The sequence below is a fragment of the Amblyomma mixtum genome, chromosome 2 (genome assembly GCF_055824585.1).
Source record: "Amblyomma mixtum isolate Tamu chromosome 2, ASM5582458v1, whole genome shotgun sequence".
Taxonomy (NCBI): Eukaryota; Metazoa; Arthropoda; class Arachnida; order Ixodida; family Ixodidae; genus Amblyomma; species Amblyomma mixtum.
Genome location: NC_143013.1, coordinates 103,906,966 through 103,934,607, shown reverse-complemented (window position 1 = coordinate 103,934,607; position 27,642 = coordinate 103,906,966). Strand labels below are relative to the sequence as shown.

At 44.3% G+C, this 27,642-nt stretch overlaps 1 protein-coding gene across 2 annotated transcripts in view; it reads right to left on the bottom strand.

The window, feature by feature from the left end:
• LOC149360361 (uncharacterized) overlaps window positions 1-26,769 on the bottom strand; it is a 121,541-nt gene extending 94,772 nt beyond the window's left edge. For both annotated transcript variants that reach the window (XM_089572298.1, XM_089572299.1), the window contains exons 1-9: window positions 25,765-26,769; window positions 21,676-21,726; window positions 19,916-20,167; window positions 16,950-17,129; window positions 13,267-13,470; window positions 10,311-10,499; window positions 9,618-9,653; window positions 8,245-8,433; window positions 4,312-4,494 (exon numbers count right to left, since the gene is read on the bottom strand). In XM_089572298.1, coding sequence (XP_089428424.1) covers window positions 4,312-4,494; window positions 8,245-8,433; window positions 9,618-9,653; window positions 10,311-10,499; window positions 13,267-13,470; window positions 16,950-17,129; window positions 19,916-20,167; window positions 21,676-21,726; window positions 25,765-25,801 — 1,321 coding nt within the window. In that variant the 5' untranslated portion in view covers window positions 25,802-26,769. The remainder of the gene's footprint in view (window positions 1-4,311; window positions 4,495-8,244; window positions 8,434-9,617; window positions 9,654-10,310; window positions 10,500-13,266; window positions 13,471-16,949; window positions 17,130-19,915; window positions 20,168-21,675; window positions 21,727-25,764) is intronic.
• Between the last annotated feature and the right edge of the window lie 873 nt (window positions 26,770-27,642).

Sequence of the window (27,642 nt, the reverse complement as noted above, 5' to 3'; positions counted from 1 at the left end):
AATGCTTGATGTTGCTAATTAACAAAATTTACAGTGTGTGACTGATCAGTTAACTAACTGAAGCAATTGAAAAATGAAAAATGCGTTCAAAGTCGTCAAACTGCTCAGAATGAAAAGCCTAACCGACTACGCTATCACGTGATACCCTTAAGGCGGAGCTTAAGTTCCTCTCCAATTTTATTTTTTAAACATCTGTTATGGTGATTTCTTTTAATTTTCGGGAACTTCGTGCACATTCAATTTCGAGATCTATCTTCCTTTGCTTAGTGTCTCTAGCAGGCGAAATGCTTTCTTATTTTTGTACACCGATTTTTTTTCCCACTTTCTATCTTGCTACTCATGGCGGTTTACTCGTTAACCGGTATATTCATGCCTCCATAGGACTTTCTTTGCAATTTTCTTAGACGCAGTCTAAAACGGGGCCGACGACTTGAGAAGGGCGTTAATCTCTTGAGCAATAGACAAAAACAAAAATTGTACTAGACAATAACGCTTTGCCTTGTAGTTGCCTCAATTTTTTCTCGCAGCATTCTTTGTATTTTTTGAAGTTATTTCGTTTACAAATTACTTTCTCAGCTCCTCTTACTCAACACCAATTGAAGCCCTCAACACTTACGGGATAATGAATAAATGAATAAATAAAACGTTCACGCTTCTGGCAACGCGTGTAACAAATATTAAAGCATTATTAATCACGATGTGGATGCGCCCAGACATACACTGATACCTCACCGTGAAAAATTGCAGAAAAGTAATAAGCAGTACCTCAACGGTACATATCAGCACATATCAGTATGCATATCAGTATACATATCAGTATGCACTTCATAGTAACGTCCTCTTTCAGCGGACCTGGAAGCCAAACAGAGATTCACTCGGTGATGCCTGCTGAAATCCAGCTTGTAACGAGATTCACGATCTTGGCTACGTTTTTCTAGCAAGTAGGATCCCTCCAAGACAAGCGTTATAAAAGCGAAACAGCCACCGTCCTTGGAATATTACCCATCAATCACAGCAGTCGCTTCAAGAGTGCACACATACGCTTTTTATGGTTTTCTACTAAACACTGAATCCTGCAAACAGCTTTTTCGGCGACAACAGTTTTACGGAGCCGGCCCTGAGCAGAGCTTCAGTGGAACACGGCAACCCAGCTGACATAACACGCGAGCGGTAGCACTTCCAAAGGTAGGCTCGAAAAAAAAAAGTTGCGGTGGTTACTTACGGCTTCACAGCTCTGTGAAGGCGGAGCATTCTTTCACCTAAAGACCTTTACGCTAAAGACCTTAAGCATAAATGCATTTGGCCTAAAGCCTCTGAGAAAAGCCTTCCCCATAAAGGCTTTTACCTTAATGGCACGTGTATATAGCTCTCTGTAGCGCCTCTTTTATGTCGAGCGTTACGGCGCGAGCGCATGGAGCGCACAGAAGAACGCGCGGCCAGCAATAGCCGCCGCGTCCAACAGAAGCGCAGTCAGGCCGAATTAAACAGCGGGAACGCGCGACGCTGGGGGAGTCTCGCCGATGCTGTAGCGCTCGCCGCATCGTCTATGCCGCCGTATTGCAGTTCGCTTACTAAGCGTGTTGCCTTCTTTGTTTCTCCGGTCACCAGTATATTCCTCGTTATATAAGGTAGAGGTGCGGGGTGCAAGAAGAATACTACGGCCTCCAACAGCAAGTCATGAAGGAACGAGCCCTCACCGACACCCCTACCGTGCAACGACAAAGACACCGCCTACAAGGACTCCTCCCGGAGTTCGGACGTCATCCTGGGATGACGACGGCTCGGACAACCGGTACCAGCAGAATGGAGCAAGCTGCGACGTCGTCCCAAGTAGTTCTTCAGCCGCCTCCATTCCACGGTACTATTTACGAGGACGAGGAAGAATGCACTGACCAGTTCGAAAGGGTAGCGGCGCTAGGCCGACCAGCAGAACAGAGATATGTTTTCTTATTTCTACTGTATGCGGCGCGTACCTGGTGCGAGAACCGCGGAGCTTCTCTGCCTACCTAGAATCCATTTAAATAGCAGATTGTATCGACATGTTCATGCTACAGCCCCGCCTCAAATATCCCAACTAATCCGCGCTTTTCGTTGAGGAGATGAGGCGTCTCTTCCCTACAAACAGACCCTGGCACGGACGAAGAAAAGAGGGTGCGTCTGCTGCTACACCAGGCTCCACTCCAACAAAGTGCGGCGTGCGGCACACGCGCGATCAGAGTCCTCTCTGGCGGATAAACTAGTGCCGAGAATCTTTGTATTATTTGTTTGTTCATTCTACAAAGCATTCTTCTTCAGCCTGGAGAGCGAGCTCTCGATATTGAAGAATATTTGGCAGCTAACGTTGCAAACCGGTCTTTTCCTCGGTCACCGTCCGCCCGGTGAGACGCATCTCCTAGAAGTGAGGAGGAAGAGGACGTAGAAGAGGAAAGAGGAATAATAAGAGGATCTTACACCCTATCCGCCCATAGCAGGTTGCCCAGTCTCTGAAGGCGAAACTGAGGACAGCCTTCTTCGGAGCTTTGGCCGTTGGGCTCTTATGTTGCTGTCGAACGGGCCGAAGATCCTCCACTCAGTGAAGCTATGACTCATCAATAGCTCGTGGTACCGACGCAATCATACGAGGTTCCTCAGACTCGCCTACCAGACGCACAAACTCCCTGACCTGGCGCTCTCCAGACTCGCCAACCAGAGACTCCCCGTGCTCGCCGTCGAGCTGCTCCTCAGAACCAACCAGGCGCTTCCAGGTTTTTACATCATGACACGCCCAACGCACCCCTCCACAATGTACCCGCGATTCGACGCCTCGGCTCACCCGGACCTCGAAGTCCGAAACTTCAACATTTCTACACATATCTACCGAAGGCCACAGTGCCAACGCTCTCGTGAAGACTGGCGCCGACTACTCCGTCCTGAGCAGCCGACTGGCCTTCAAGCTCAAAAACGTAACCACATCGTGCGACGGCCCACGTCGTGGGACGGCCATGCACGTCGAGGGTGGTGGTTCAGGGACTCAGATACCTCCCCACATTCGCCTTTTTTGCAAAACACGCCCACGACGCCATCTCCGGAATGGCATTTCCAACATGCAACGCTACCATCATTGATCTTCAGACCACATCAGTCAGCTTCTCTGCCGCACGATCTCTACAACCTAACGCGAGCCCCAAGCTAGGACTGGGGCAGCACTTGCTGGCCGAACGTTTTTCTGTGCGTTTCATCGCTCGCGTCGCCACCTTCGACATCGCGTCGCCACCTTCGCCACCTTATTGCCACCTTTGACAGAACGCACGTGGCAATAAAGTCGTTACCCTGGAGGCATTTTACTAGATGACTTTTACACAGACACGACGCATGAGCGCTTTGTAGAAGAGATGTGCGACTTCAGCCTACATCCTACAGCCTACATAAGCAACAATGCGAAGCCTTTTACGCTCAAGTGTTGCGCGACACATGGAACTGATAGTGCACACTTAGGCGAGGCCATGACCGTACTTGTGTGTTGTCAAAAGCAATAAAGAAAGAATTTGAAAAAATTGGCAGTGGTTTAGCTCTGGTTAAACTGGAGGATTGCGAAAGCAACGAGGAGGGAGACAGAGAGGGGCGATGGAGAGAGCGCGACAGCGGCAGCGTCCCCGGCACGCTAGCTAAGCGCCGCTACTGCGCATGCGCAACTGGCGAGCGCGGCGGCGGCACCTCTGAGTCATCCGCGCAGTGACGGCGGCGGCACGCCAGCTGTGCGCCTAGTGACGTCACTACCACTCGCGCATGCGCTTGCTCAGCTCCGCGAAATGGCTCGGCGACTCGCGTAGTGTTGCTTTCGCCACAAAAACACCACCGGTATCATTCTGTGTTCTTGCCACAGCACAGCACGCTTGTTTTTACTGCAGCTGTTCTGCACTGTGTATGCAAAAAACTTAAAAAGTAGCGCAGCACAGAGCGCAGTAAGCCATGCTCTGGGCGGAAATTGATGCGCTACGCAATGAGAATTATTCCTGTACTTGTCTTTTTTTTCCTCGGCTTAAATCTTCCGTTTTCTTAATTAAAGAAAAATTCGTCCATGTTGGGATTCGAACACGGGGCCACCGGGGCAGTGTGCAAATATCCGAGCTAACATGGACGGATAGCATGTGGTAACTACGAAATTTTTGCGAAAGCCTGTATAGCTCTCCTTTTTGACAGTATGAATATGCTTCAATGGATTCCAATCAGTATTTACTCTGTTATTACTAATATACTCTACTTTCACGCATTCCATAAACATTTTACCTGACAGCATTCTATTTGCAAAGCATCACCCACTCATTCGCTTACCGCTAGGCTCGCAGCGCGGAGTCGTGCCGTCCCACTGGCCGTCTTCAGAGCATCGCCTCTCGTCTGATCCAATCAGGTGGTAGCCGTCAAAGCAGCCAAAGCGTGTGACAGTGCCAAATGCAGTCGAGTTGTCGCTGGTCATCCAGCCATCCCTTGGGGGAGTCAATATCCCGCAGAGGATTTCTGCGAAAACAGCAGAGGCAAAATATACCTTCCTCTTTTAAGTCGTCCTTAGTCAATCTTACTTTTCAGCATGTATCACCTTACACGCAAAACATAACTCTGCCTACGTCTTCGCGGTCACTTCTGCCCTTCATGTTTGGGATTTGTGGTAAGTGCACGGCCGCATTCAACTATACAGCAGTATTCAGGCTTCCAAAATTAAGGTCGCAATTACTGCGCAAGTGGAAATGAGGTTCAAGTAAAATACTGCAGGCATCGAAAACGCATGAAATAAAAAAAGACTTACTCAACATATGGGGTATAAAAATGTACACAAGCCAGTCCACACAAGAGGAAATAGTTGTTACGGTTTAAATATTATAGTGGCTTTCCTGTCGCAGCGCTGTACATTAGATTTTTCATTCCAGTGTTTTAATTTATTTATTTATTTATTTATTTATTTATTTATTTATTTATTTATTTATTTATTTATTTATTTATTTATTTATTTATTCAAATACCTCACGGGCTCCGACTGGAGTATTATGTGAGGGGGTTACATAACTGGGGTGGGAAAAAGAAGCAAGTAGAACATGGTTACTTTTAACATCGTTATACAAATAATACGCAATAATAAAAATAATAAGCAATGATAATAATAAGTTTTTTTGCACTGGTCGGTAAATGTTCTTCCAAGACACTTGCCCATGGCAGAAGGAAACGCTTTTGTTTGGCTTAGATTTTGTTCGATAATTTTATTCAATTTCAACTGCCTGAAAAATAGCAAATCGGCGTTATTTGCACATCACGTGACATTGATTAATTTCATTAAGGAGACCCTCCTTCTGGGACCATGCAAGTCATGGCCGCACTGTTCTCATTTCTTTGCTCTTTGTGCTTGTCAACCGGCACAGTATAAAAGGTTCAACACGCGCTAGTTGGCATGATCTTGTGTTTGTTCTGCATGGCATTGAACATTATACATAATGCGATGGCACGCTTAATCATGGTTGCTCCAAGGCCGGCAAACTCTCGCCTTCTGCAAATCCTGTTGTTTATTTGATCCCAACAAATTGCGGCCGCTAGTATGTGCTCTGGCCGCAAAAACCGTTCTGATCCTGACACAGTGATCAAAAGTAGCATAGAGAAAGTTACGTCACGCGGTACAAGGCAGCCTGGAAATTGAATCTATAGGCTGCGGGTATGTTTCTATAATTAGATCCGTTGATTAAATTTTAAACGCGAGTATTTCACCGGTCGGAATGGCATAGGTATAAAGTACGAAGCTGAGAGAAAGTCGGCGAAAAACTTCATGCATGCAGCTTAACTAGTGCTGTGTTTCGGTCCCTCTTCCACACAGAGCTTCACAACAGGGATCCAGTACAGCACCACTACAGCTTGCAGACATTGCACAAATTACGAATCGGTTGTGAACAAAACACATCTCGGTAAAAGAAGCTGCCTGAAGATTTGAGAAATATATAAAGTATATGCATAAAATAATTTTTAGAAAGCAGGAAAAATTTTTGTACCGTAACTTTGAGCTTGTTGAAAATTCCGTACAGGCCAGACTAATTTCTACAAAATACATTGTTGGGGCAAGATTATGGGTGTGTCAAAATCCGTTAGCCGCACACTACCTAAATAAGCGATATTCTTTGATTCCGAGAATGTCTTGCTAATGTAATGCGTGTTAAGCTCACAGATCTTGAAAAGTTCAGTGTTTATAGAAACAGAGAAATGTGTTAGCATGGTAGGACTGCAGTCGAATTACTTGAACCACGTGCTAAGTTTTTTTGCTTTAAAACTGATATTTCCTTATACTACCGATGTTTATTGAACCTCTGGTTAGACTATTTGGAAGGTTTCGTATGTTGATATAGACAATCGGGAGCTCAACACCGACAATCGGGAACCTTCTGCGTTAAAATAACAGCTTACCGACTTACGATCTCTACTGTTTGTCAGTTAACAAAACTAAAGCCTAGAAGCAAACAATACCACTGATTAGGCTTTGTTCTGCAGAACGGAAGAGATCCACTTAATGCTCTTCGGTTTTTTACGTTTTCAGTGAAGACAACATGGCGGCTACGAGTCATGCTCTTCCGTTTAACTTTTAACTACCTCTAATTCATTCGTTTCACTAGCAGAAAAATCTTTCTATGTAGAAGCCTGCATTTCTTTTCCGAGCCCTGCCCTGCTAGGAACACGTGAAGATGTGATATTGGTGCCTGCTAACCACAAGCAGCATGAAGCTGAGAAACTTATTGCTGAAGGAAATCCACAACATACAGTATATGATGGGTTGGATTCCACCGCAAGGCAGTGGTGAGTTGGGCTAATAGCCCATTTGCCCAGCAGACACAAAGAACTAGCCAAGTTAATGTTATATTATTAGGTAGTTATAAAATAACAGCTTAAAGACTTACGACCTCAACTGTTCTTTCACCGAACATCAGAATTTACAAACCTAAAACTAAAAGCAAACAATACCCCTGATTAGGCTTTGTCCTGTACAACGAAAGAGATCCACTTGGTTTTTTTACGTTGTCAGTGAAGACAACATGGCGGTTACGAGTCATGCCCTTCCATTTAACTTTAGAGGAATACAAAAATTGCAACACACCTGAAAGTAGCATAAAATGCAAGACAACTATATTACATGGAATACAATAGTCGCGTTAACCTGAGCGCACCTCTTAAACGAGCAGCTTATTGACCATGGCAGCTAAATACGGAGTCTATTGCGACTGTAAGGCAATGGAGTGTGCATCGACGACGAAATTAGCATCAGCTGTTACACGCACTTAATTGAACACAAAAAGGATCCGTGTAACAGCAATAAAGGGCCTCGAAACGCCGAAAAGCTGCAATTTCAGTTAAAGAGTCGTATCGCGTGAGCCTCCCGCCACAGCGTTGATGCTTTTTTTTTTTGCTTTTGAAACACAGACGGACTAGGCCATAGGTGGTAAGCGTTCATGAGGTCCTCCCGTGACAATGTTTACCGCGATGCATGGGCAGGTGGGGGTGTGAGATTTGTACATGTTTCTCGAGCCTTCTTTCTGAGCGCAAATTACCAATTCCTGATAAAACAGAAAGCAAAAGTTATCAAATTAGAGTGCTTTGTAGCTTCTAAGTGAGGCCGTGGGGCTAAGTTATCTCTGAAATTGCAGTCAATCACAATCTGCTAACCCGTCAATTGAACAACGTAACAATTGCTGTAAGTCGTCTACGGCTCCTTCGTGGGAGTAGAGTTGCGCTAGCTGGCGCTTCTTTTCAAGCATGTTAAGAAAAAAACGCGCTGACTCTTATCTAGGATCACTAGTTTACATTTGGCTCTTCTTAGACACATTACACACGTCAGTGCGCTATGTGCGGCACGTAGAACACACATGTAGGTTCGTCCAGTTTTTTTTTCTTTTCCAGATGCGTGTAAGCCATCTGCGTGTAAGCGTGTTCGATGCGTGTAAGCGTGTTCGACGACTGCGAGGGTTAGGTTCGCTCCACTGTTCTTCAAAATCCGTCTACGAGTCCGGCGCTGCCACCGCACCACCGAGCACTACCAAGAACAGTGCCGCCACTCATAAACCGCTATCTTAACCCCGCGTTACGTAACCAGCATATATTTATTTCATGGATCAAGTTGCATCAGGCGCTGTATAAAATGTATTACGGAAAAAAATGAGAGTGAAAATAATGTCACTCTTACGCACTCTCATCCTTCACGACAGTGCAAGATCTGCTGGCTAAGAAGAGTCCAGAGATGCTTACTTTCGCAAATCGGCGCAGGCGGAAACCAGTTACCACTCGTGCAGGTTGAGCACAGGGTTCCTCGTAACACGTAGCCTGTTTCGCACTTGAAATGGATGGTGGTGGCTTCGCGAAAGCTGACATCTCTTTCGGCTTCAAATTCTTCCACGTGCAGGTGCGGCCCTGGCTCGAAACGTGCGCAGTTGTATTCTGCGCCAAAACGGTAAGGGAGTATAAAAAAAAATAAGATCCAAATTACGAATCCCTGTTGGTAAGTCCATGCAGCAAACTATAGCTTCGGAAACATGCTTTTTATGAACGGGTAAGGATGCTGCGTGAGCTGCTTTGTGAGCTATAAAGGATATCCGAGTGTGTTAGACGCAGTTATGCACCAAGTTAGAATATATAAGTAGCCGTTGAATGCTTTTTATGGTGTGGCTAGTTGATGCAACCGCGCGAGCACGGTCGTAACAGGGAAACAAAATTGTTGGAAAATTACCGCTTTTTGTGGAATTCTTCGAAGGATTTATGACCAGTACTGCCACAAAATGTTTCGCTAAACTTTAATGCGCAGCAACTAATCAACGAATCAGAAGGGATGATGAAAAATTAGTGCCTTCGGAAAGTTAATATAAGTGCCACGTCATATTATTTAACTGTCGCAATAAGAAGGAAGTTCATAAGATGCAGTTATTCATTCCATCAATTAAGAGGAGCACTGTCTATTACAAATTCTACCCACACAATGCTGCTTTCTGTCGCTAAAGCCTTTTTCTGTTAGTTGTTACATCACTGTTGAAGCCTTACAATGGAGAGGGCAATGAAAAATTACGTTTACTGTCAAAGAGTTTGTAGGTTAGTAATGGTTTGCTTTTAAACATTTATTTTGATTTAGAATACCTTAAAAACTCATCGCCAACCACGTTTATATTTGGGTTGCAGGCTGCATACTGACATTCCCGACAAATCTACGCTACGAATAGCGCAAGCTACAAACATGTCTTGTCACCTCTGACCTGTGATTTGAATTTCCTGAATCTGGCTTTAAAAGCATAAACCTTTTACACACCTGCGATGGGCCGTAATCACTGACTTATCAAACGGTAACTAGGCAACGTTATTACGAACGCTATTGTGGACATTTTCTTCCCGAGGAATTTCTCTCAAAAGAATTGTGTTCGGTAATACTTCTTACCAAATTCGAAGGAGGACTGCTACGTACATACCTCAGGCAAAAATTCATTCTTGTGGCAGAACGGGACCAAGGAAAACATGCATTTTCACAAACCAACACAGCAATGCTTCTAAGTTGCGTAAACCGCTTTTTCAAGCTGGCAATAAACACAGGCGTAACTCACCGTTGCGCTAGTGCAGTGACTAATTTTGATACATACCCTTCAAGCAATCGTCGATATTTTTCGCGGCACAATCTGCAAAAAAAAAAAAAAACAGGTAACCGAGGTTTCAAAGCTCGGAAAGTGCGGATTCTACGGGAAAAATGAAGTTCACTTCTAATCGACCTAACTTTCAACTGCGACATAATATTTTAGCGCCGAATTAAAAGATGAGAGTTAACGGCCTCAACCGCCTTCCTACACGATTCGATTAAGATGACAAGTTTTAACAAGGTACACTGGCAACTTTATGTGTAAAACCGGAAAAGAACACAAAATGCAAAGATGTGCCGGGGTGAACTGACGTTTTATTTTTATGTGTAAAATATTTAGTAATGATAGGGTATATGATGCACTGAGGAGTGCTGAGAGAAACATTTTGCTCATAGCTACTTTCCAAATAATTGTTAACATTTAACACACCGGCTCCTAAGATTACAAAGTATATGTGTGGTGGGAGTGCTATGCAATCAATAGAAGGTCTGAATTCCTCTCGTGAAAAAGAGTTAGAAGCCTTTACAATAAAGCCTAATTTGGCGGCCCAAGGTTGACCACGCGCACAAGAGTGTCCTTCAAATCCTTGCGTAAATACGTGTTTGATACCTTCCTATGTTGTTCAAGCCATTCTGAAGCTATTTTTGTTGGGACACACATGGAGTGGAATTCCTTTCTTACAGTAGACGAGACACTCACCGCTGCAGTTGGGCACCACGCCTATCCACTTGCCGTCGTCCCCGCAGGTGAGCTCTCCTGGGTCGTTCACTTGTAAGCCAGCCTCGCATGCGACCAGGGCACGGTCACCAGGCAGAAAAGAGTCGCCACCAGACCGATCACCGTACACCCAGCCTCCAGGGACCACGATTTCGTCGCAGGTTATTTTAGCTGCGTCAAAGATACTGGAATGTTTGAGCTCTCTAAAGGCTGCAGAAACTACCTTCATGCAAGCGTTCCGCGCTGACGCCACTTCCACAATCAGCGTTTTAAAGCGAAAATCTTACTGGCCCCGTTAGACGAAATTCCGTCGATGACTGTCGTGGTTGAGGCCGATAGATAGCCCCAAAAAAGATGGCGTCGCAACAGCCGTCGTCTAGCCACTGAAGGAACCTCCACGTGGCGCCACTTTTCTCAAGTTTTGAATCAAATTTATAACACAACTGCTTGTGATACAGCGTTCCTGGTGCTGTCATACGATTTCTCGTTGCATATATCATACGTATGCCAGTTAAATTGGGGGCTAGCTTGCGGCAGGGATTTCAGCCGACTAAAAATAAACACACGATGTGCACCCAGTTGTTGGTGAACTAAGTCATCTCTCTCTATTCCAGCATGATCAGGCATCCAACACAGGGTGATTGTAATGCTCGGATTGCTCTGATAGGAATCTGCTAGAATGTCATGTAGGTGGGTTTCCAGTAGCCGGCGTTGCATACTGCGGATGGCTTTGGAGGAGCCAAAATCGCACACTTTTACTCTAACCTCCCCGATCACTGAGCAAGGAACAAGAACATGTCCTTTGCAAAGTTCAAACTAATGCTCTCCTCACCCCACTAATGCTCTACAACTTCGGATGGCGTAGACATAGCTCACCGTACCAACTGTCCAAACATCAAGGCAGGCACAGAGAAAAAAAGCTCTACTCATGTACCCTCCCTCTACTTCCTGGAATGCTTGGCTTCACTCGTGCTCGATTGATTATAAGCAGGCCTTGGCGGTGCAAGCGCTCTTCTTCACTGGTCCTTTGGGCTGGCCTCAAACAAAATTTTTGTCCTCCTCCTCCTCCAATTGTATGCCTTCGCCGGCTTTCGTATCAAAATTGCGACGCAACCGCCCTTCGTAGAGCGATCCGGTTAGTGGAATACAAATTGTCGTTGCACATCGCATACGGCTCTTAGTCAAATTTCAGACTCGATCGTGGCCGTGATTCCGACCGGTGACATATGTACCTGGAATGGTATGCCTTTCCCCGACTTTCGTTCAACAATTGTGACGCAACTGTTTGTCGTGCGGTGTTCATGGTGGTGTCATACCATTTCCCGCTGAATGTAGTTAGAGGGTAGCTGGCGGCAGAGATTCCAACCGACGACATGTAAACTTACGATGAGACAATCATGCTTTTCGCGTACACAGCACGTATTTTTTTTAATCTCTCTCTGTCTCTTGGCAACGGAAAATAGCCCATTATTTATAATGTGTGCCCTGTTAGCGATATGCCAGGTGAACCTTCTACTATCCTGAATGGTTCTGCATTGCTCTTGTGTCTCTGGCCTCCCTGACAATGAAAGTAGATTATTTTTTTTTTTACCTTCTAGAAATTATCTTACCTTTCTCAGCCCTCGATACAAGGCAAATGCACGGGATGTGAAGATAGGGCACTGAACATCAAGTGCAAGCCTAAGGCTCGCCAAGGTAAATGGTAAAGTGGTGCGTATTTTCTATTTTTGTGCGTCGAAAGCAAACCTAAACATCAATCGTTGCAGCAAGCGAAAATTTCTGGCAGTTAGAGCAAGCACTGCTACACAAGCACATTAAAATGCAACTGGCCAAATGGTTGCCATCTGCAATGAGTTTCCTGAAAAAATAGTTACATCATGATCATACATTTGATGCGCAATTCTATAAAAGCAGTTGGATTTACCCTCGGTGAGTACTTTGACGCTTATAGTACGTTGCTGGATGCGTATACTCCAAGTCCAGGCTTCACACACGCATCAGACTTTATCTGAAGAGTGAAGCTTGACAGAAGTGGTTCGAAGGTGATGGTAGAGAAAGGAGAGGGGGGGGGGAGGGGGAAGGGCAGCCGTATAACTAGAAGGGTTGGGGTAGCGTTGTGGAACATGGTACCTTTGAATGCCAGCTAGGTTTCCCACTGGGCGTTTCGATTAAATTTCTCCGTCACTTTTTTTTCCGTCGCTGCCTGGGGTACACGCTGTCTGGAGGATGAAGTTAGGCGGGCTGCTGATGGGGTTCATTTCTGGAGGGCAGAGCTTGGCGGGTTGATGGGAGGGTAGTGAGCGGATGGCGCTTTTCGATGCTGAAGGTAGGCGGGTGGGGGTCAGTGGATCGAGGGTTGCAGTGGGGGTGGGCATCCCCCTAGCTAACGGCCGTTGGGGAAGTGAGTTGTGTGTGGTGCTTCTTTATTATGGATATGGAGGGTGCCGGCTCCTCGCTTGACCCGGTAGCTTCCCTTCGATAGACATAAAAATCCCCGAAAGTTGTAGATGCATTACTTTCGCAGGAAAGTGTCTCTTGATCCCGTTTGGCTGTTTGGACAATCAAGCTGCTGCATGCTTTGAGTCGCACCTCTCAGATGCGTGGAGCATGCACGAGGGTATAAGCTGGCTTCTAGTGTCTCGATGCGCTGTGAAAACGCAGGTAAAAGACATCCTCAAAGAGATCGCGAAAAATTATTTGTGCCACGGGGAGATTTCAGTCATGATAAACTTGATCAGTCATTTAAACCGCACGTGTAAGTTTGGCAGAAAAAAACTGAGGCGTAGGCGCACTCGAACCAAAACAGAGAAAAAACAATAAAAAAACTAATGTATGGCCTAAACACACCAATATTTCTGTTTCTGTGGTAGAACTTTTCAAGCCTCTGTGTGTAAAGCCACGCATTGCAGCAATGTTCAGACCCATTGGGCGTACTTACGCATGCATTCCGGCGGAGACGAGGACCACTTCCCGTCAGAGCTGCACGTGATCACCTCCTGGCCAACCTTGGTGTAGTTTTCCAAGCATTCGTACTCGATCCGGCTCAGTGGCGGACAGCAAACTTCATCCTTGAAAGGATGGCCCAGCCACAGCACACGGCGATTAGAGTTTTCAACGTGACCAGGGTCCTCGCAGTAGCTGTCTACGATAGAAAAATTAACCCGCAAATGAATACTTCATACACCAAGTTTGCTAACTGTTATTAAACATTCATACTATTCATATCTAAGCATGGCTCATGTAACGCGCGGAGTAAACATTCCACGGAGGATATGAAAAGACGAATAGTTTCGTGATGTTTACATTTTTTTCTAGCCCACAGAATTCTGAATGTCTTTAGAAAATAATGGCGAATTAGCGTGGCGGGGCGAAATTCGAATTAGGTGCGATAGCAATTCGGTTTTAGTTCGAAGCTAGATTTTCAAGGTCAAGAAAGTTTCAAAATAAGATCGGTGAAATCGGACTTAAGCTCTGCTTTAAGAGTATGACACGATAGCTTGAACTGGCTAATGTCCATATATGCGGTGGTCATTCTCATTTTAAATTCATGCATTGCTGGAAGTCCTCATACCACTCCTGGCGCCGAGATCCAGTGATGCTGTGCGAGGGCAGGTGCTGCCACGGTAGGGCTTTTGAGACCTAGGTTGTTGTTGTTGTTGTTGTTGTTGTTGTTGTTGTTGTTGTTGTTGTTGTTGTTGTTGTTGTTGTTGTTGTTGTTGTTGTTGTTGTTGTTGTTGTTGTTGTTGTTGTTGTTGTTGTTGTTGTTGTTGTTGTTGTTGTTGTTGTTGTTAGGATTTGAAAACATGGCACATACCCACACTTGGGGTTCGGCCAAGAATAGGGAGGTAAACGTTCGACCTAGGTTGTTATTCCCGAGCTCCCGCTCGCGACCAGTCCTAAACTCCTTCCTCTTCAGAGAAAGAAACGCAAGATAAGAAACAGATAAAGAAACAGACTTTGGACCCTATTTTCATCTCGAATAGCGCAGGCTCAAATGTTCGTGCTGTATTTTGTTAAGACCAGGCAGCACCCCGCAACAAGCTCCTGGTGATTGTGTACTTTCGCTTCTAGGGGCCGGCGGGAGAACACGAATGCATTGTTAACTGAGCTTCCTCACTGATGAAGTCTGCTCGGTTTAGGAATTGGCATCACCATATCGTATACTCAACTGCAGATCTGGTTGCTTGGTAAGACTGAAGGGATGAATAGCAGTTTCCTAAGTCGGAACAGTATTGTCTTTCTGGAGCACCTGGCGTAACATTTTGAGAACCTAATCACGTAGTTACCGCCTTTCATGCTGCTGTCAGCGTAAAATAAATTGGTCGAGAACGTCAAACAGGAAGAGCGAACCCCTGCTTGGCCGCGAGAGTAAGGAAGGAAAATTTTGCTATGTTTCCTCACGTCCACGCGATCACACCGGTTAGAAGGATGTCGGTGCGGAATTTCATTGCAACGTCACTTTTTTACATTGCAACATGTGTGTAAGGAAATCGAAGGATGAGAAAACAAAAACACTACAGAAAATCTTTTTTACTTCCTCTTCAGGACACATCTCTCATCAGCACACAAGTGCGCATCTTTCGATGCATACATCTAATAAACTCCTTACTCCTGCCCGCTCTTTTCTCTACCGTATCCCAGACTCATTCGTATGACCCCAAGTGTCCGGAACCCTACTCTAATTTAAAATATTCCCTTTTCTTCTGCTCTATTGCCATTCAGTCCTCACATTTTCCATATCATTTTTCTCCAATGTGGTGGGCTTGGCTAGCCTCGGACTAGCTGACGGATTAGTTGGCTTTGATGAATTTGATTCATGACATCCTCGACGCTAAATACTGCGTCGCAATAAAGTTTTTTCTCTCTCTCTCTACCTCGCTCTCACAAAAAAAAATCAAGTTTTAAGTGTGCGGTCCTGCATGAAACCAAGTACGCTCTAAATACGAAAGCTAAAAATCTAAGCTCTACTTTAGCGCACTCCCTTTAAAGGGCAGGATGCGCTTTTCAGGTCCTAGGGCAGATTGTCATCACTAAAAGTTGGCAACGGAAACAAATCAACTCTTCTAAACTTACTAAGTTCTAGCAGTTAGAGAGATTTTAGCAGAAGTTTCATTTTCCACTATTTGGCAACCTCTAGACTTCCGGCGCCGCGTTAAACTCCTCCTCAGAATCCAAACTGCTTCAACTTAATATGCTTCGCAGTGGTAATATAGTTCCACTTCCAGGAGTAAGTGTTTCGTATGTTTAGTAACCAAAATCTACTACGGAAACTCGGCAGCAAACCCTTCCCCTAGAACGGAGTGCGTTAAAGCACAGCTTAATCCGCTTTTTACTACCATATAGTCTTATTCGTGCTTTGAGTGTGTGTTCTTTGCGATATAGCAGTCATGCACCGTATTTCGCCGAAATGATATTCTTGTGCTCTCTAAAGGAGTGCTAATGGCGAACTACTCATCGCTTTCTAAGCTTCTGTGCTCTGATTTAGCTGTACAGCGAGCATCCTGTGGCTTCGCTAGAGAGTTCAGGAACACGCTTGGGTTGTCCTGGTATCAAGGACTATGCCAGCTGAAGCTCAATGTGAACTACCATGTCTCATGAGCCAGTGATGGTGCCCTCACTATCACCTGATGTCAAGCAACTCTGCTTTACAGACTCTCGTGCGTCATGTTCTTGTATCGATGAGATCAACGCCATAGCTAAACTCTGGAAGAGAACAGCAACGGTTTTCGTTCAAGTCAACATCGGCTGATTTGACATTACGCATCAGCCACTTAACGGCATGGCGTTCATTTGAAGCCTTCAGTGCCAGTTACCATGGCATCGTTGAAATGTATTCAGGGTTGGTGTTTTTTACATTGTTAAGCCAAAACGTCGCGTAAACTTTCGATTTTCCAGTTGCCATATATGTGCTGCTGAGTTCCTTTTTGAAATTTTTTGATCTTATCTATATCACTGGCCGGGCACTCAGCGTTCGACACTTTCGTATTCGCAAATGAAAGGCAAATGGATACGCCAAGAACCTACAAAACGCACGCTTTTCTTTTTTCTTTTCTCTCCACTCACCTTCTCTTGTGCCACCGAACGGAGTTGCGTACCCCAACTTGAGAACATTGTCCTCATCAACAGCAGCAAAGAATGCGTCACGGGGGAAATTATTGAATCTCAAAGAATCACAAGATGAGGGAAAGCTTTTTAAACACCCTTTTCATTTCTCTCTTTGTTAAAAATCTGATTTTTTGCTCATGTGCATTGCACATAAGTGCACCGAACAGCATATATGTTCATGTAAATCACCCAAAACAACACAGTACGAAGGCTGCGCTCCTCTTCGTTCCTTCTTACTCAGCCTTTCTTTTTTTTTAACTGCAGTCAATTGTTTTCACATACGTACCAAATTACCCAGTTCGATACATTAAAAGAAGAATACACGCGTAGGAAACAGCTCTCACAGAAAAAAAGTTAAACAAGGGCATCGAAGACAATGCGAATTTGAATGCTAATTCTCATTATGATGATTTTCATGAATAAGGCATTTAGGCGCACAACTACTAAAATTCACCGCATTTCTCATGGTTATAATTGGGTCATGGCCGTGGGATAACGTTCGCAACTCCTGCTCACCATGGCAGCTGGGTATTGGGTCGCTCCAGGTGCCGTTCGGTAGACAGGTGGCGAAAGTGGCGCCAGACAGCTGGAAGCGCTTCTCGTCAGAACAGTAGAAGGTCACCTCGTCGAAAGGCTCACAACACTGGCCCCTGTAGCCGCCTCCTTCGATGACTGGCGTAGCGCAGTTCTGAAACGCTGTTTTAAATTTGGGTTGTCAGGTACAGTGAGTGGGTTTAGGCCTCCCTATCAATCTCTTGATAACAAGATGGAAATGACCGAATTTTCTTCCTTTTGAACTGAACTCCTGTTCGCTCGATCAGCTAGAGAACCCGCATGTGGACTGACAGCTACGAAAAGTTTTTGGTACCTTCTTCTGACTACATAAGCTCATACAATATTTCGAACTTCGTTAAAATGGCATGTTGCTTCCAACGTACCGTCGGACAATCAGCCCGCAGTGCTTGCTCAACTTTCCTTTCAGGTGCCGTTCGGCTTCGACGCGGACCTGTACCAATGTTAGACACTTCCGACCATTTTGCAGCCAATAAGCAGCATTAATCAGTCTATCAAAACAATGTACACCGATGCAAAGTGAGCACACGGGCAGTCTCGTTTTTATAGATCACTGCATCATAGAGACAGCATGTGCTCTTTTGAACCAGCCTGCCAGCCTTCAGTTTAAAAGCTTTAGCACTTGTAGCCAGGTTATACACTACACTGTCAATTATGCATCCGAAACTGCCAGTTCAAATTTCGGCTGCCTATTCTGTATTAATGCCACTTCCTCTGACGACACCATACACAGAAGGTGGAGAGGCTTCCTAGCTGTCAAATTGATTTCACTCCGTGTGCGAAGTGTAACAAACCCATATTTTACATCTGTAGATGCAAGATTCCCCAGCCGAAGCTACCGGTAGATAATTGTGTTTAGGAACTTGCGATCCCAAGAGTACAAGCAATTCTTTCATTCCTTTCCCAGATATCATAATGAAGACTGTTCGTGCGTCGTGAGGGTGTCAGTTCGTTTCGACGAAGAAATATTCTCCGAAGACAAAAGCAAATGCGGCTTAACAAAGAAGATCTGTTATGCAGTTCTGTTCATCTGTTTCCTGCGAATGGTTAGCGATTTCAGAAACTTATAAAAGTTGGAAGCAGCCGCACCAATTAGTAAGCACACTGTATGACCATTTTTATCGGCAGTTTGGGCGACACTATGTCAGCGTCAAAGGTGAAAACATTGTCAACGAAATGATCATAGAGTATACACCATGACAATACAAAAAAAGGTAGAGGGGGGGGGGGGGGGGGGCTCCCCCCTTAACCCTTGTATGTTTTGTTTTCTCTAGTCGAGAACCCCATCTTCCTGCCCTCTCTTTGCCGGGGAAAACCTTGGGAATGCAAAGCAAGCTGTCTGAGTCAACTACTTCTATTTTGCTATTGAACAGCTAACCCCGCGGTTCCTTCCTGAGAGTTTTGAGTTTACTTAGCAGGCAGTGCCGACTCTCGGCGAATGCTTCATCAAAGTTATGCGCACAAATATTTGGTTCAACAATGATGAATAAAAGTGCCTTAATGTAGACTTAAATATATGTTCTCCATTTTACTCGATTTTTGCGAACTGCGAGTGGAAGTGGCCACGTAAACCTCAAGCGAACTATCGTTAGAGAACTTTACAGCCACAAGAGAAACTTCGATAATCTCCTTTATAATCATCATAAAGAGACGAAACGAATGATATTGAATTTAGTCTACGGAGAAGCACCCTGCAAAAGGAATCAACCACACCATAAAATTTGCTGATTCCTATATTGCAGGTGTGTTGCTCAGGCATATGTTGGAAGGAATTTCGCTCTCGCAGAAAGCATGTGCTCAGCACATTCAATAGCAACAGTAAGATATTTTTCTCTGGAGATGGCTGCTCTGCTTGCCAGAAACTTGTATACCTTTTACGCGATTCTTGCCATTATTATACGCCTTCGCCCTTCTCGTTCTGCACGCAGTATCAAGTTCGTAGGTGGGGCATATCACACAGTATATAGAGGTAGACCACGCAGAATATTGTCACGTTGGTAATCAGCGGCTGAGGGTCCACAGCGGGTCAACAGACGTGCGCTTCCAGATCACTTTGATGATGATGATGATGATGTCCTCGGGCTGAATGGTCACTTTCACACACACACTTCCTCTTCTTCTTGAGAGGCGCTTCCGTCTGCACGAGCGCTGGCGTCAATATTTCATAAATTAAATATTGCTCTCTAAACTCGTCAACAGACTACCTAGAGCAGCTTTTCATGCGGGAGTAGTACCGACAAAAAAACGAGATAAATCCTCATTTTGTGCCCTTCATTCCCTCCGCTTCCCCTCTTAGTTCTCGTATGGTCAGTATGAACGCGTAGCGCTTCGGCCAACCTTGACCAATGGCCAAGCTAACCTGAAATTCCCGAAGGACGGCGAAAAGAACATTAGGATTCGTACGACGACGGTAACGTTGAACAATAACAAGTCAAGCGTTGGCAAAGGAACGCTACCTACGTCTCACTTCGAGTGAAATAACTCTGTGGTGATGCAACTTGTGCACGCACACTGCAAAGGGAGCTATGCAAGCATGTGCAGTAAAAATTTTTTACAATAGCCGAAAGCGCTTAGTCCTCAGAAAATTTTTTCGGAAAAACAACTTTTGCTAATACATTCTTCGAGCTCAGGAATTATGTGTTTCTCTCGTATTTTATGTGCAACTATTTGTCCTGTGCCTTGCACTTCCTTTTCCCAATGAAATACCAACCAGTCTGTGAGCTCGCTCGAAAAAAAGTAGTAACAGGAGTGTGCATATTTTAATTCAAAGAAGCACAAAAGCCCATATGCATCCAGACATTTCTCAAGCAGGAAATAGCTGAAGCAAAACTTCGTAAGTTTACCTCCGTACCTACTTATTAATTCGTACCTCAGCAGTACCTAGATTCACTTTAAAGATGTCAACTCACGTTGGCAAATGGGTTTCTGCTCCGGTATCCAGGCGTCACTTCCGTTTGATAATGTACTGCAGCAAAGTTGGGGAGGCCCGCTTAGCCAGAAGTCGTCGTCGCAGTAGTAGACCGCCGTACCCTGCTCCTCAAACCTGATGAAGCTTCCGTTGGTCAGGTCAGGCGGAGGCACAGAACAAGGTCGGGCAGCGAGTACTCGCACCGCGCATGTCAGCGTCATCGCCATGGTTATGCTTAGCCGCGTTAGGTTCACTGCACGAAAGAAGCCGCTCCTATTAAACTTCAGTGCACAGGCGTCCCCAAACCAGTATCATCATCATCATCATCATCAGCTTGACTACACCCACTGGTGTCTTCTAAATCTCTCCAATGAACCCTATCTTTTACAAACTGCAGCCACCGTATCACCGAAAACTTCTTAATCTCATCCGCCCACCTAACTTTTTTGCCGCCCCCTGCTACGCTTGCCTTCTCTTGTAATCCACTCCGTTACCGTTAAGGACCAGCGGTTATCCTGCCATCGCAGGATAACCTTCTTCCTCTTGATTTAGACTAGGATGCCATTAATCCTCATTTGTTCCTTCACACTCTGTTCGCTTCCGGTCTCTTAACGTTACATCTATCATTTTCCTTTCCATAGCTCGCTGCGTTCCCCTTAACTTAAGCCAAACCCTTTTCGCTAGCCTCCTGTAATGAACTATTACTAATTGTTTGCTGCGCTTTGCTAATATGAACACCTCAAAATTAGTAATTTCGCACTTAGAATACAGCTTATAAGATTACATCTCATCCTCATCCTCTTTGAATGGCTTACGTTAAAGAAATTGAACATTCATTTGAGAGAACACCCGACCATGGAGACAAGCGACAAAAAACAGCAGCGCCCTCTTTGCTGCGTTTCCTCTCGTCTAGGCGGGGTTAGATTCCAGTGATTTTCAGGCGACAAGGCGATGGTTGCTAGAAAAAGTTGCTGACCTTGCTGAAAAAAGTTGTATGATGCAATAAACTCATACCGTTTGTCATACAAAAAGCATAGAATTATCATACAAATCACAGAAAATTATCATACAAATGTCATACATTCCTGTGAAATCCTATAGTCATCATAGAGATGTCATAGAATATCATAGAAATTTTACGACATTATATGATGAAGCCTCTACGAGGTTAGTGCACCACAGAACTTTTTTTTCAGTGGCTATAAACTGCACTGTGCGGAATGGCCGAATCGCATGATACCGCATGCGGACATCCGTGCTGTGTTGTGTCACAGGCACAGTGTGTGACGGTGCCTGCCGATGGCGTCGCCAGCTCTCATGGCCAGTCTTGCCGCCTTGTTACACCGTTTATAGTGAAAATCTAGACAAGCACAGTGGTGTTTAATGGCTAGAATTATGAGCATTCTAATAATCTGCGGCCGCCGCGGTGGTTCAGTGGTTATGGTGCTGGGCTGCTGACCCGAAAGACGCAGGTTCGATCCCGGCCGCGGCAGCTAGAATTTCTCTGGAGGAGAAATTCTAGAGGCCCGTGTACTGTGCGATGTCAGTGCACGTTAAAGAACCCCAGGCGGTCGAAATTTCCGGAGCCCTCCACTACGGCGTCTCTCGTAGCCTTAGTCGCTTTGGGACGTTAAACCCCATAAACCAAACCAAACCATCTAATAATCTGCGGCAGGCTTAAATGGTGGTCTGGACCTAATTCGGGCCACTTAAATGCAGTAAAGATTGATAATGTACGGCAATGTAGTGTCGTCCGCTTACGTTCGTAGCCTCCGGACACGAAAAGAGCCAAGGTCAGCAAGGCATTGATGACTGAAAAAGCAGAAAAATATGCATATGTAAACCCGACAAGGGCTGCGGAATACAAGAACCACTGGTTGTTAGTGAAGCCTCTCCACAAACTGTCGTGGAATGGTTATGTGTTGCCAAGATGCACTGTCAGTGCACTGATTCTGTAAAACAATGACATAAGCCTTCTCAAAATTAAGCGCAATCGTGTCAAAAGCAATGGTTGGATCAAAAGCTTCTCTTAAGTAGTTAATGATCGGTGCGCCTACTTAGGCGGGCCTAATGGAAAGCGCTGTTGATTTCCCTGAAATAGAACACCAGATAATTCAAATTTTGCTGTTCGAAAGGAAAAACCATTTAAACGTGCTGTGTCTTCGCTACTTCCCGCTTCTTGCGCTGTAGCTGTGCTAATCGCGAACCAACTGGACCCATAGTTTGTTTTGCTTCAAAAAGTTAAATGTAGTTTTTATCAGTTCTATAGTGATGAAATGATGTACGCTTCAAAAACTGAAGCGCTGGCTTCGAATAGTTGGTTCATGTGTGTGGGGGTAGTCATTTATCAGTGCAATGAGTAAATAGGCTTTTCCTTTTGGTCTTAAGTTTGCTGAGGACATAAACGAGGTTGTGGCAGGACGAGAGCTTAAAATAGTGTAATACCCAGCTCCTCATAAGTAATATCGCTCACAGAAGCTTATAGGGTACGTATTCTAGGAATAAAGCTATTGTAGAGCTGCCTCGTCAACTAGCCACGTGGTGATGTTACCAGATTGAGAAGCATGTTCGTTCCCACATATCTTCACAAGTTTCAGGCGGTTGGCTGGCGTAATAGCTTCGAATTAAATTTTTCCCGCACAACCGAGTACTGTACACTTTGTACCCGATAAAACATAAACGAGTAATCATTATATTGGAGAAATGTTTCTTCAGAGTGAGAAAAAAAGCTAAAACTCTTTCAAGGAGCAAGAGCTTACCATTAGTTTTCCTGACGCATGTCCAGTATAAAATGCCAGTCCGTAAACGTTATTGAAAATTTCATTCCAGATTACTAGCTTTAAGACCGAGGGGATTAATTAATTAATTTGTTTATTTATTTCACTACCCTCAGGGTCAGAGGGCATTACAGAGGGGAGTGGGTTACACAGGAAAGTTAAACAAAAATACTGCTGTAAATACATATAAAAATTAGATATTAATCAAGCTCACGGAAAAAAGGTACAACAGGTTACGTCAAAACATTTAACAAATTAACAGCGAATATCGCAGAATAAAAACAACAACAAAAAACATCAGCATACAAGAAAAACAAAACAAGAGATATCACATTCAAAAATCAGTAACATGCGCGCGTATAGAACAAGTGGGCCAACCGTTTTAAAAAACATTGACTGCATCTTGAAATTGACTAAAAAAATGTTCAGTATCTGCTAGGAAAATCAAAGAATGTAGTTGGTTTGCATAATACGTTGTATAATTGGTCCAGTTTACATCGGCATCGGAGATGACTCTATGGAAACTGAGACTATACACAATAGTTATGTCAAGTCAGAAATTGAAAGTGATTTTAAAATTAAATGATTGGAGAAACGGAGAAACCCAGAGCCACTCGCCTGCCCGTGAAGTAAGCAAACAGGCATCCACGTGCACCAGCCATAAGTATGATATTTGGCTTGCGTTATGGAATTTCCCGCACTGAGCAGAAAAACTGATTAAATTTTGCTACAAGCTCAGCAGCGGTAAACAGTTTTCCGCCTTTAGACATTTGTACTAAGAACGTTACACTGCAGTTTAGGTTAACGACCTGCCAAAATTTTGAAGAATTGTTTTCTAACATATGTGAAAGGTACTTGCTATGAAACTTGCCCTGCGCCGCTCCAGTTTCAGTTTCATATGGTGACCGTTTAGCTCTTGCCTATAATCGTTTTTTTTATTTTTCCATAGTTTAACGCTCCTCGTGAACCGCGTGCTTTCTGTGGGTCTGGCGATGGTGACTTTAGGCACATGCGTATAGATTAGCAAAGTTACTTCATCATGAATTAAACACAGTTTTCATCTACGTCCCGTGTACAGAAGGAACAAAAACTTTGGCAGAGATTACTGATAATTCGTTTAGGTGTATGTCAGCAACTGCTCTGGCGTAGACAAATATGACTTTGATTGCTTTTCCTGCCTTATTTCTTGTTACCATGAGATCGCATTGCAAAATTTGCAATAAATGACACTATCTAACACGTTTATAGATGACGGGTCTGTATGCGTTGTCAGCGCAAGATCTGAGAGGGAATCACCACGCGTGCGCATAGAAATCATTTCGCGCAAGCAGGCACAAAAGCGCTCTTTTTTCGACGGCCAGTATCGAGACTTTTTCAATGGCCAGTTGTAGTACGACACTGTGTTTGAGGTACAATTACCTTCCATTTAGCTTATATCCATAAAGAGGCACTCTTGACGCAAAAACCGCTCAACAAATCACACTTTTCCCGATTTTTGAAACCGACACTGAATTAATTATTTACTTAAATGTAGGAAGCAGAACATAATGCTTTAGAATCCTTTCATGCCAACTATAACCATCAAAGGCTAAACATTCACTGGGCAAGCAGAATCAAGATATGTGCGGGTATGTACGAGACCAACACTGAGCATATTACGTGGACAAAATTTCAGATATTCAACCTTGGTCCAGTTGAACTCGGAGAGAACTCATCCGACGAATTGGCACGTAATCCCTCGGACAAGTGGCAGCAGTGCATTGAGCCATAAATGTTCAGGCTTTAAGGCTTTAAAACCTAAACAAATGTAACTAAATTTTTTCTGTAGAAATAAAGCGTATATTTTATTTAAAAAGCGAAGTGGTGCTGCTCTTTAAAATATTTCGTCAAGCGTGTGGAGCATATTGTTATTAGGGACATTTTTTCTACTCTCATTAATACTGATCAATGCGCAGATGGAGGTAGAATCAATAGAACAGTTCACGCTTCAAAACTTGAGTAACATCAGCTGGTTACCTTAAGGGTGGTTGTTTTGACCATTGAGAGATTTCTCTCCGAAGCCAGTCATAAGAATAACAGCACCGCATGATATTCCTAGTTTTTCGCTATCTGTATTGTTCGGTCGAGAAGACGGACAGAAGTACGGTAAACTAAGCGCGTATTGAAACATCGCTTTCACGAGGACACCTAAGGGCACAAGCTACCTACAGAGTCGCACGAAAAAACCATGCTCGGAAGCAAGAGCAAAAACTGAGGCATTGCTTGCAGTCCTTGCCGTCAAAAAAAAAACAATGAAAAGACGTAACGAAAAGCGCAGTACGATGCACCTAGGCATGGAGCATGCCTCGCAAAAAAAAAAGAATTTCACTATAGTCTGTGACACGACGCGCATCGAACTACTAAATGCTTGCCATGCATTTAAGCGGCCAGTTTTAATGAAGTGAACACCCTAATTTCAGTTTACTATCATGATAAACATTTCTCCTCAACATCATATGTCACACTTTCGTGCTTTTTATACGCGGAGTGGTTGCATATACGGCTTCTGTTTCTATTGCATTATCCTGCACGTACGGGTTATGAAGGTGACTGTTAAAGCTTGTGATCCCGCTGACCACTTTGACGCTTCCGTACGGTGTTGTCGATAGGCAAGTTCAATTTATTTTTATGAAAACACATTTCGTGCATGTGCCTTAACCTCAAGGCAGTGTCTGCATATTAAAATGAGCCACATTCTTATGTACAAAACAGGCGCATTGAAAGCGAGAACTGTAGCATTATGACGTGTTAGTTTCCCTTCGCAGAAGTGTTCTGTTCATGAGTGCAATCACTTCACGATCACAAACATTTATTAGTAGGCAAAACCTTATACGAACTGTTTTAGCACTAATTTAGAGCTTGGGACAACCTCTCTACACGTTGGTGCATTTGGAACCGAAACTTTCGTCTCAGAACAGAAGTAGTCAAACGTTACCATACTTTATGCTCTGCGCCGCGTCTCCAAAGCGGAAAATCTAACTTCTTTTTTAACTTTTAATCAGGAAGTATAAATATTGAGAAAGTATAAACTCACCGTGCCGCTCTGTATTCCAAGTGCTTTTAGCCACCATGGTCAAAGGAAGTTCACTTCAGCTGCTTGTAGCCGCGGCGTGCCAGAACGGCAAGTGTCGCGGCGCAACATTATCGCCTCTCGACGAGCGTGTCTTGCCGAGGAGGACGGTGATAAACGCTTCAAATTACAGAAGTGGCGGCAACTGTGAGCCTAAGGAGTCAACTTTGGCCCGTTCCTGATAGAAGCCGTGCACTTATGTGTAGAGCACCGAACTCTAGCGCTTGCAAAGCAGACTTGAAACTCATCTGGTTGAGATGTTTCCTTTCACATCCGGCCTTAATTCTCGACTTCCAGTGTACGAAGCTCATACAAGCTCATACATAAACAATAGTAGGATGAAAGAGATTCTTTATACGAACGTAGGGAACGAAGCTCATAAAATCTGTTGTTCGCTAGTGATTAATATCCGCGAAAAGCAGCATTGCCGCTAAGGAAGGAAAAGCAACATGTAAAGGCGGTTTAAACCAGCAACTACATTCACCTTTCTGGCCTCAAAAGTCTATAAAGCATAAACACCGTCATTGAACCAGTGTCTTGTGGGAATAGTGCACTGAAAATGCCTTGTGAGTTCCAAGAAAAAAAAATGTACCACTGAAAACTATACCTATTTCTGTCAAATTTAAATCATATTTGCACTATCTGGTCGCATGAATCACTTATCGAAGGAGAGTCCACATTTTGAGAGAGGCAAAATTAAAAAAAGCTTGTGTTCTTGATGTCACTTGTAAATTAATGAACCCCATCCTGAGTCCTTCACTTCCGAATCTCCCATAGGGCATCTACAATATCTTTGGGACGTTAAAGGCCACTTAACCAAATATAACAATCGCTGCATATAAATCTGATGAGGTAGAACAATAAACAGCCACACACACTTTAGCCACACCCACGAATCTCATATTCACGAAAGCGTTTCAGCAGTAACTTCGCGAAGTTCGCAGTTAAAAACGTACGTTGTTGGGCTAGTCGGTCAATCATGGTGAATACAAGGGGGGTACTGCGCACAAAAAGACAAGGACAAGAAGATAACACAACAAGCGCTTGTTGTGTTATCTTCTTGTCCTTGTCTTTTTGTGCGCAGTACCCCCCTTGTATTCGCAGTTAACGTAAACAAAATTTTTCCTTGCTCGTGTTCTTTCTTTTCGTGATTCTTGTTTGTCTCCTGGTGGACCAAGATGTGGTCATACGCTTTAAGAAACCGATCAGAACTGGACGCATGTTGTTGATAGCGAAGCTCATTTAAGTTAAGGACGCAGTAGGTCGGTCGGCTTCCAGCCAACGCCAGCTCAATGTATTTTCCACGCCCACCTGTTTTACATTACCCACATGACACATATTATTATTATTATTATTATTATTATTATTATTATTATTATTATTATTATTATTTGTCAAGCTAAAGGTGCCACACGGCATAAAACGTGATGTCAGTAACGAACGCTAGGAAACGTTACAAAAGATCATGAAATACGACTGTGTATAAAAATCTCCATAAACTACGGGCGCAAATGTTCTTGTCAACGACAAGTGAAAATTCGAGCCAGTGTTTAAAGGCAGACCTGCCTTTTGAAGAACACGAGCACGCACCAGCGAAGTTCCTGGGCATGTCCACAGTAGGGGGTGCACAGTGGTGTCAGAAGCGGGTGCTTTGCAGTGAGGGCATTTTTCCGGCGAAGGAAATTCGCCACTGGAATTTTTCGCCACTGGTTGCGAACTACAGGCTTAAGGGCCACTCCGACCCGCAGCCGGCTCAGAGAGACCTCCTCCACCCGTGCTAGGTGGAGGGAAGGGGGTAGGTACAAGATCACGCGTAGGCCGCCTGATGGACACTGAATATGT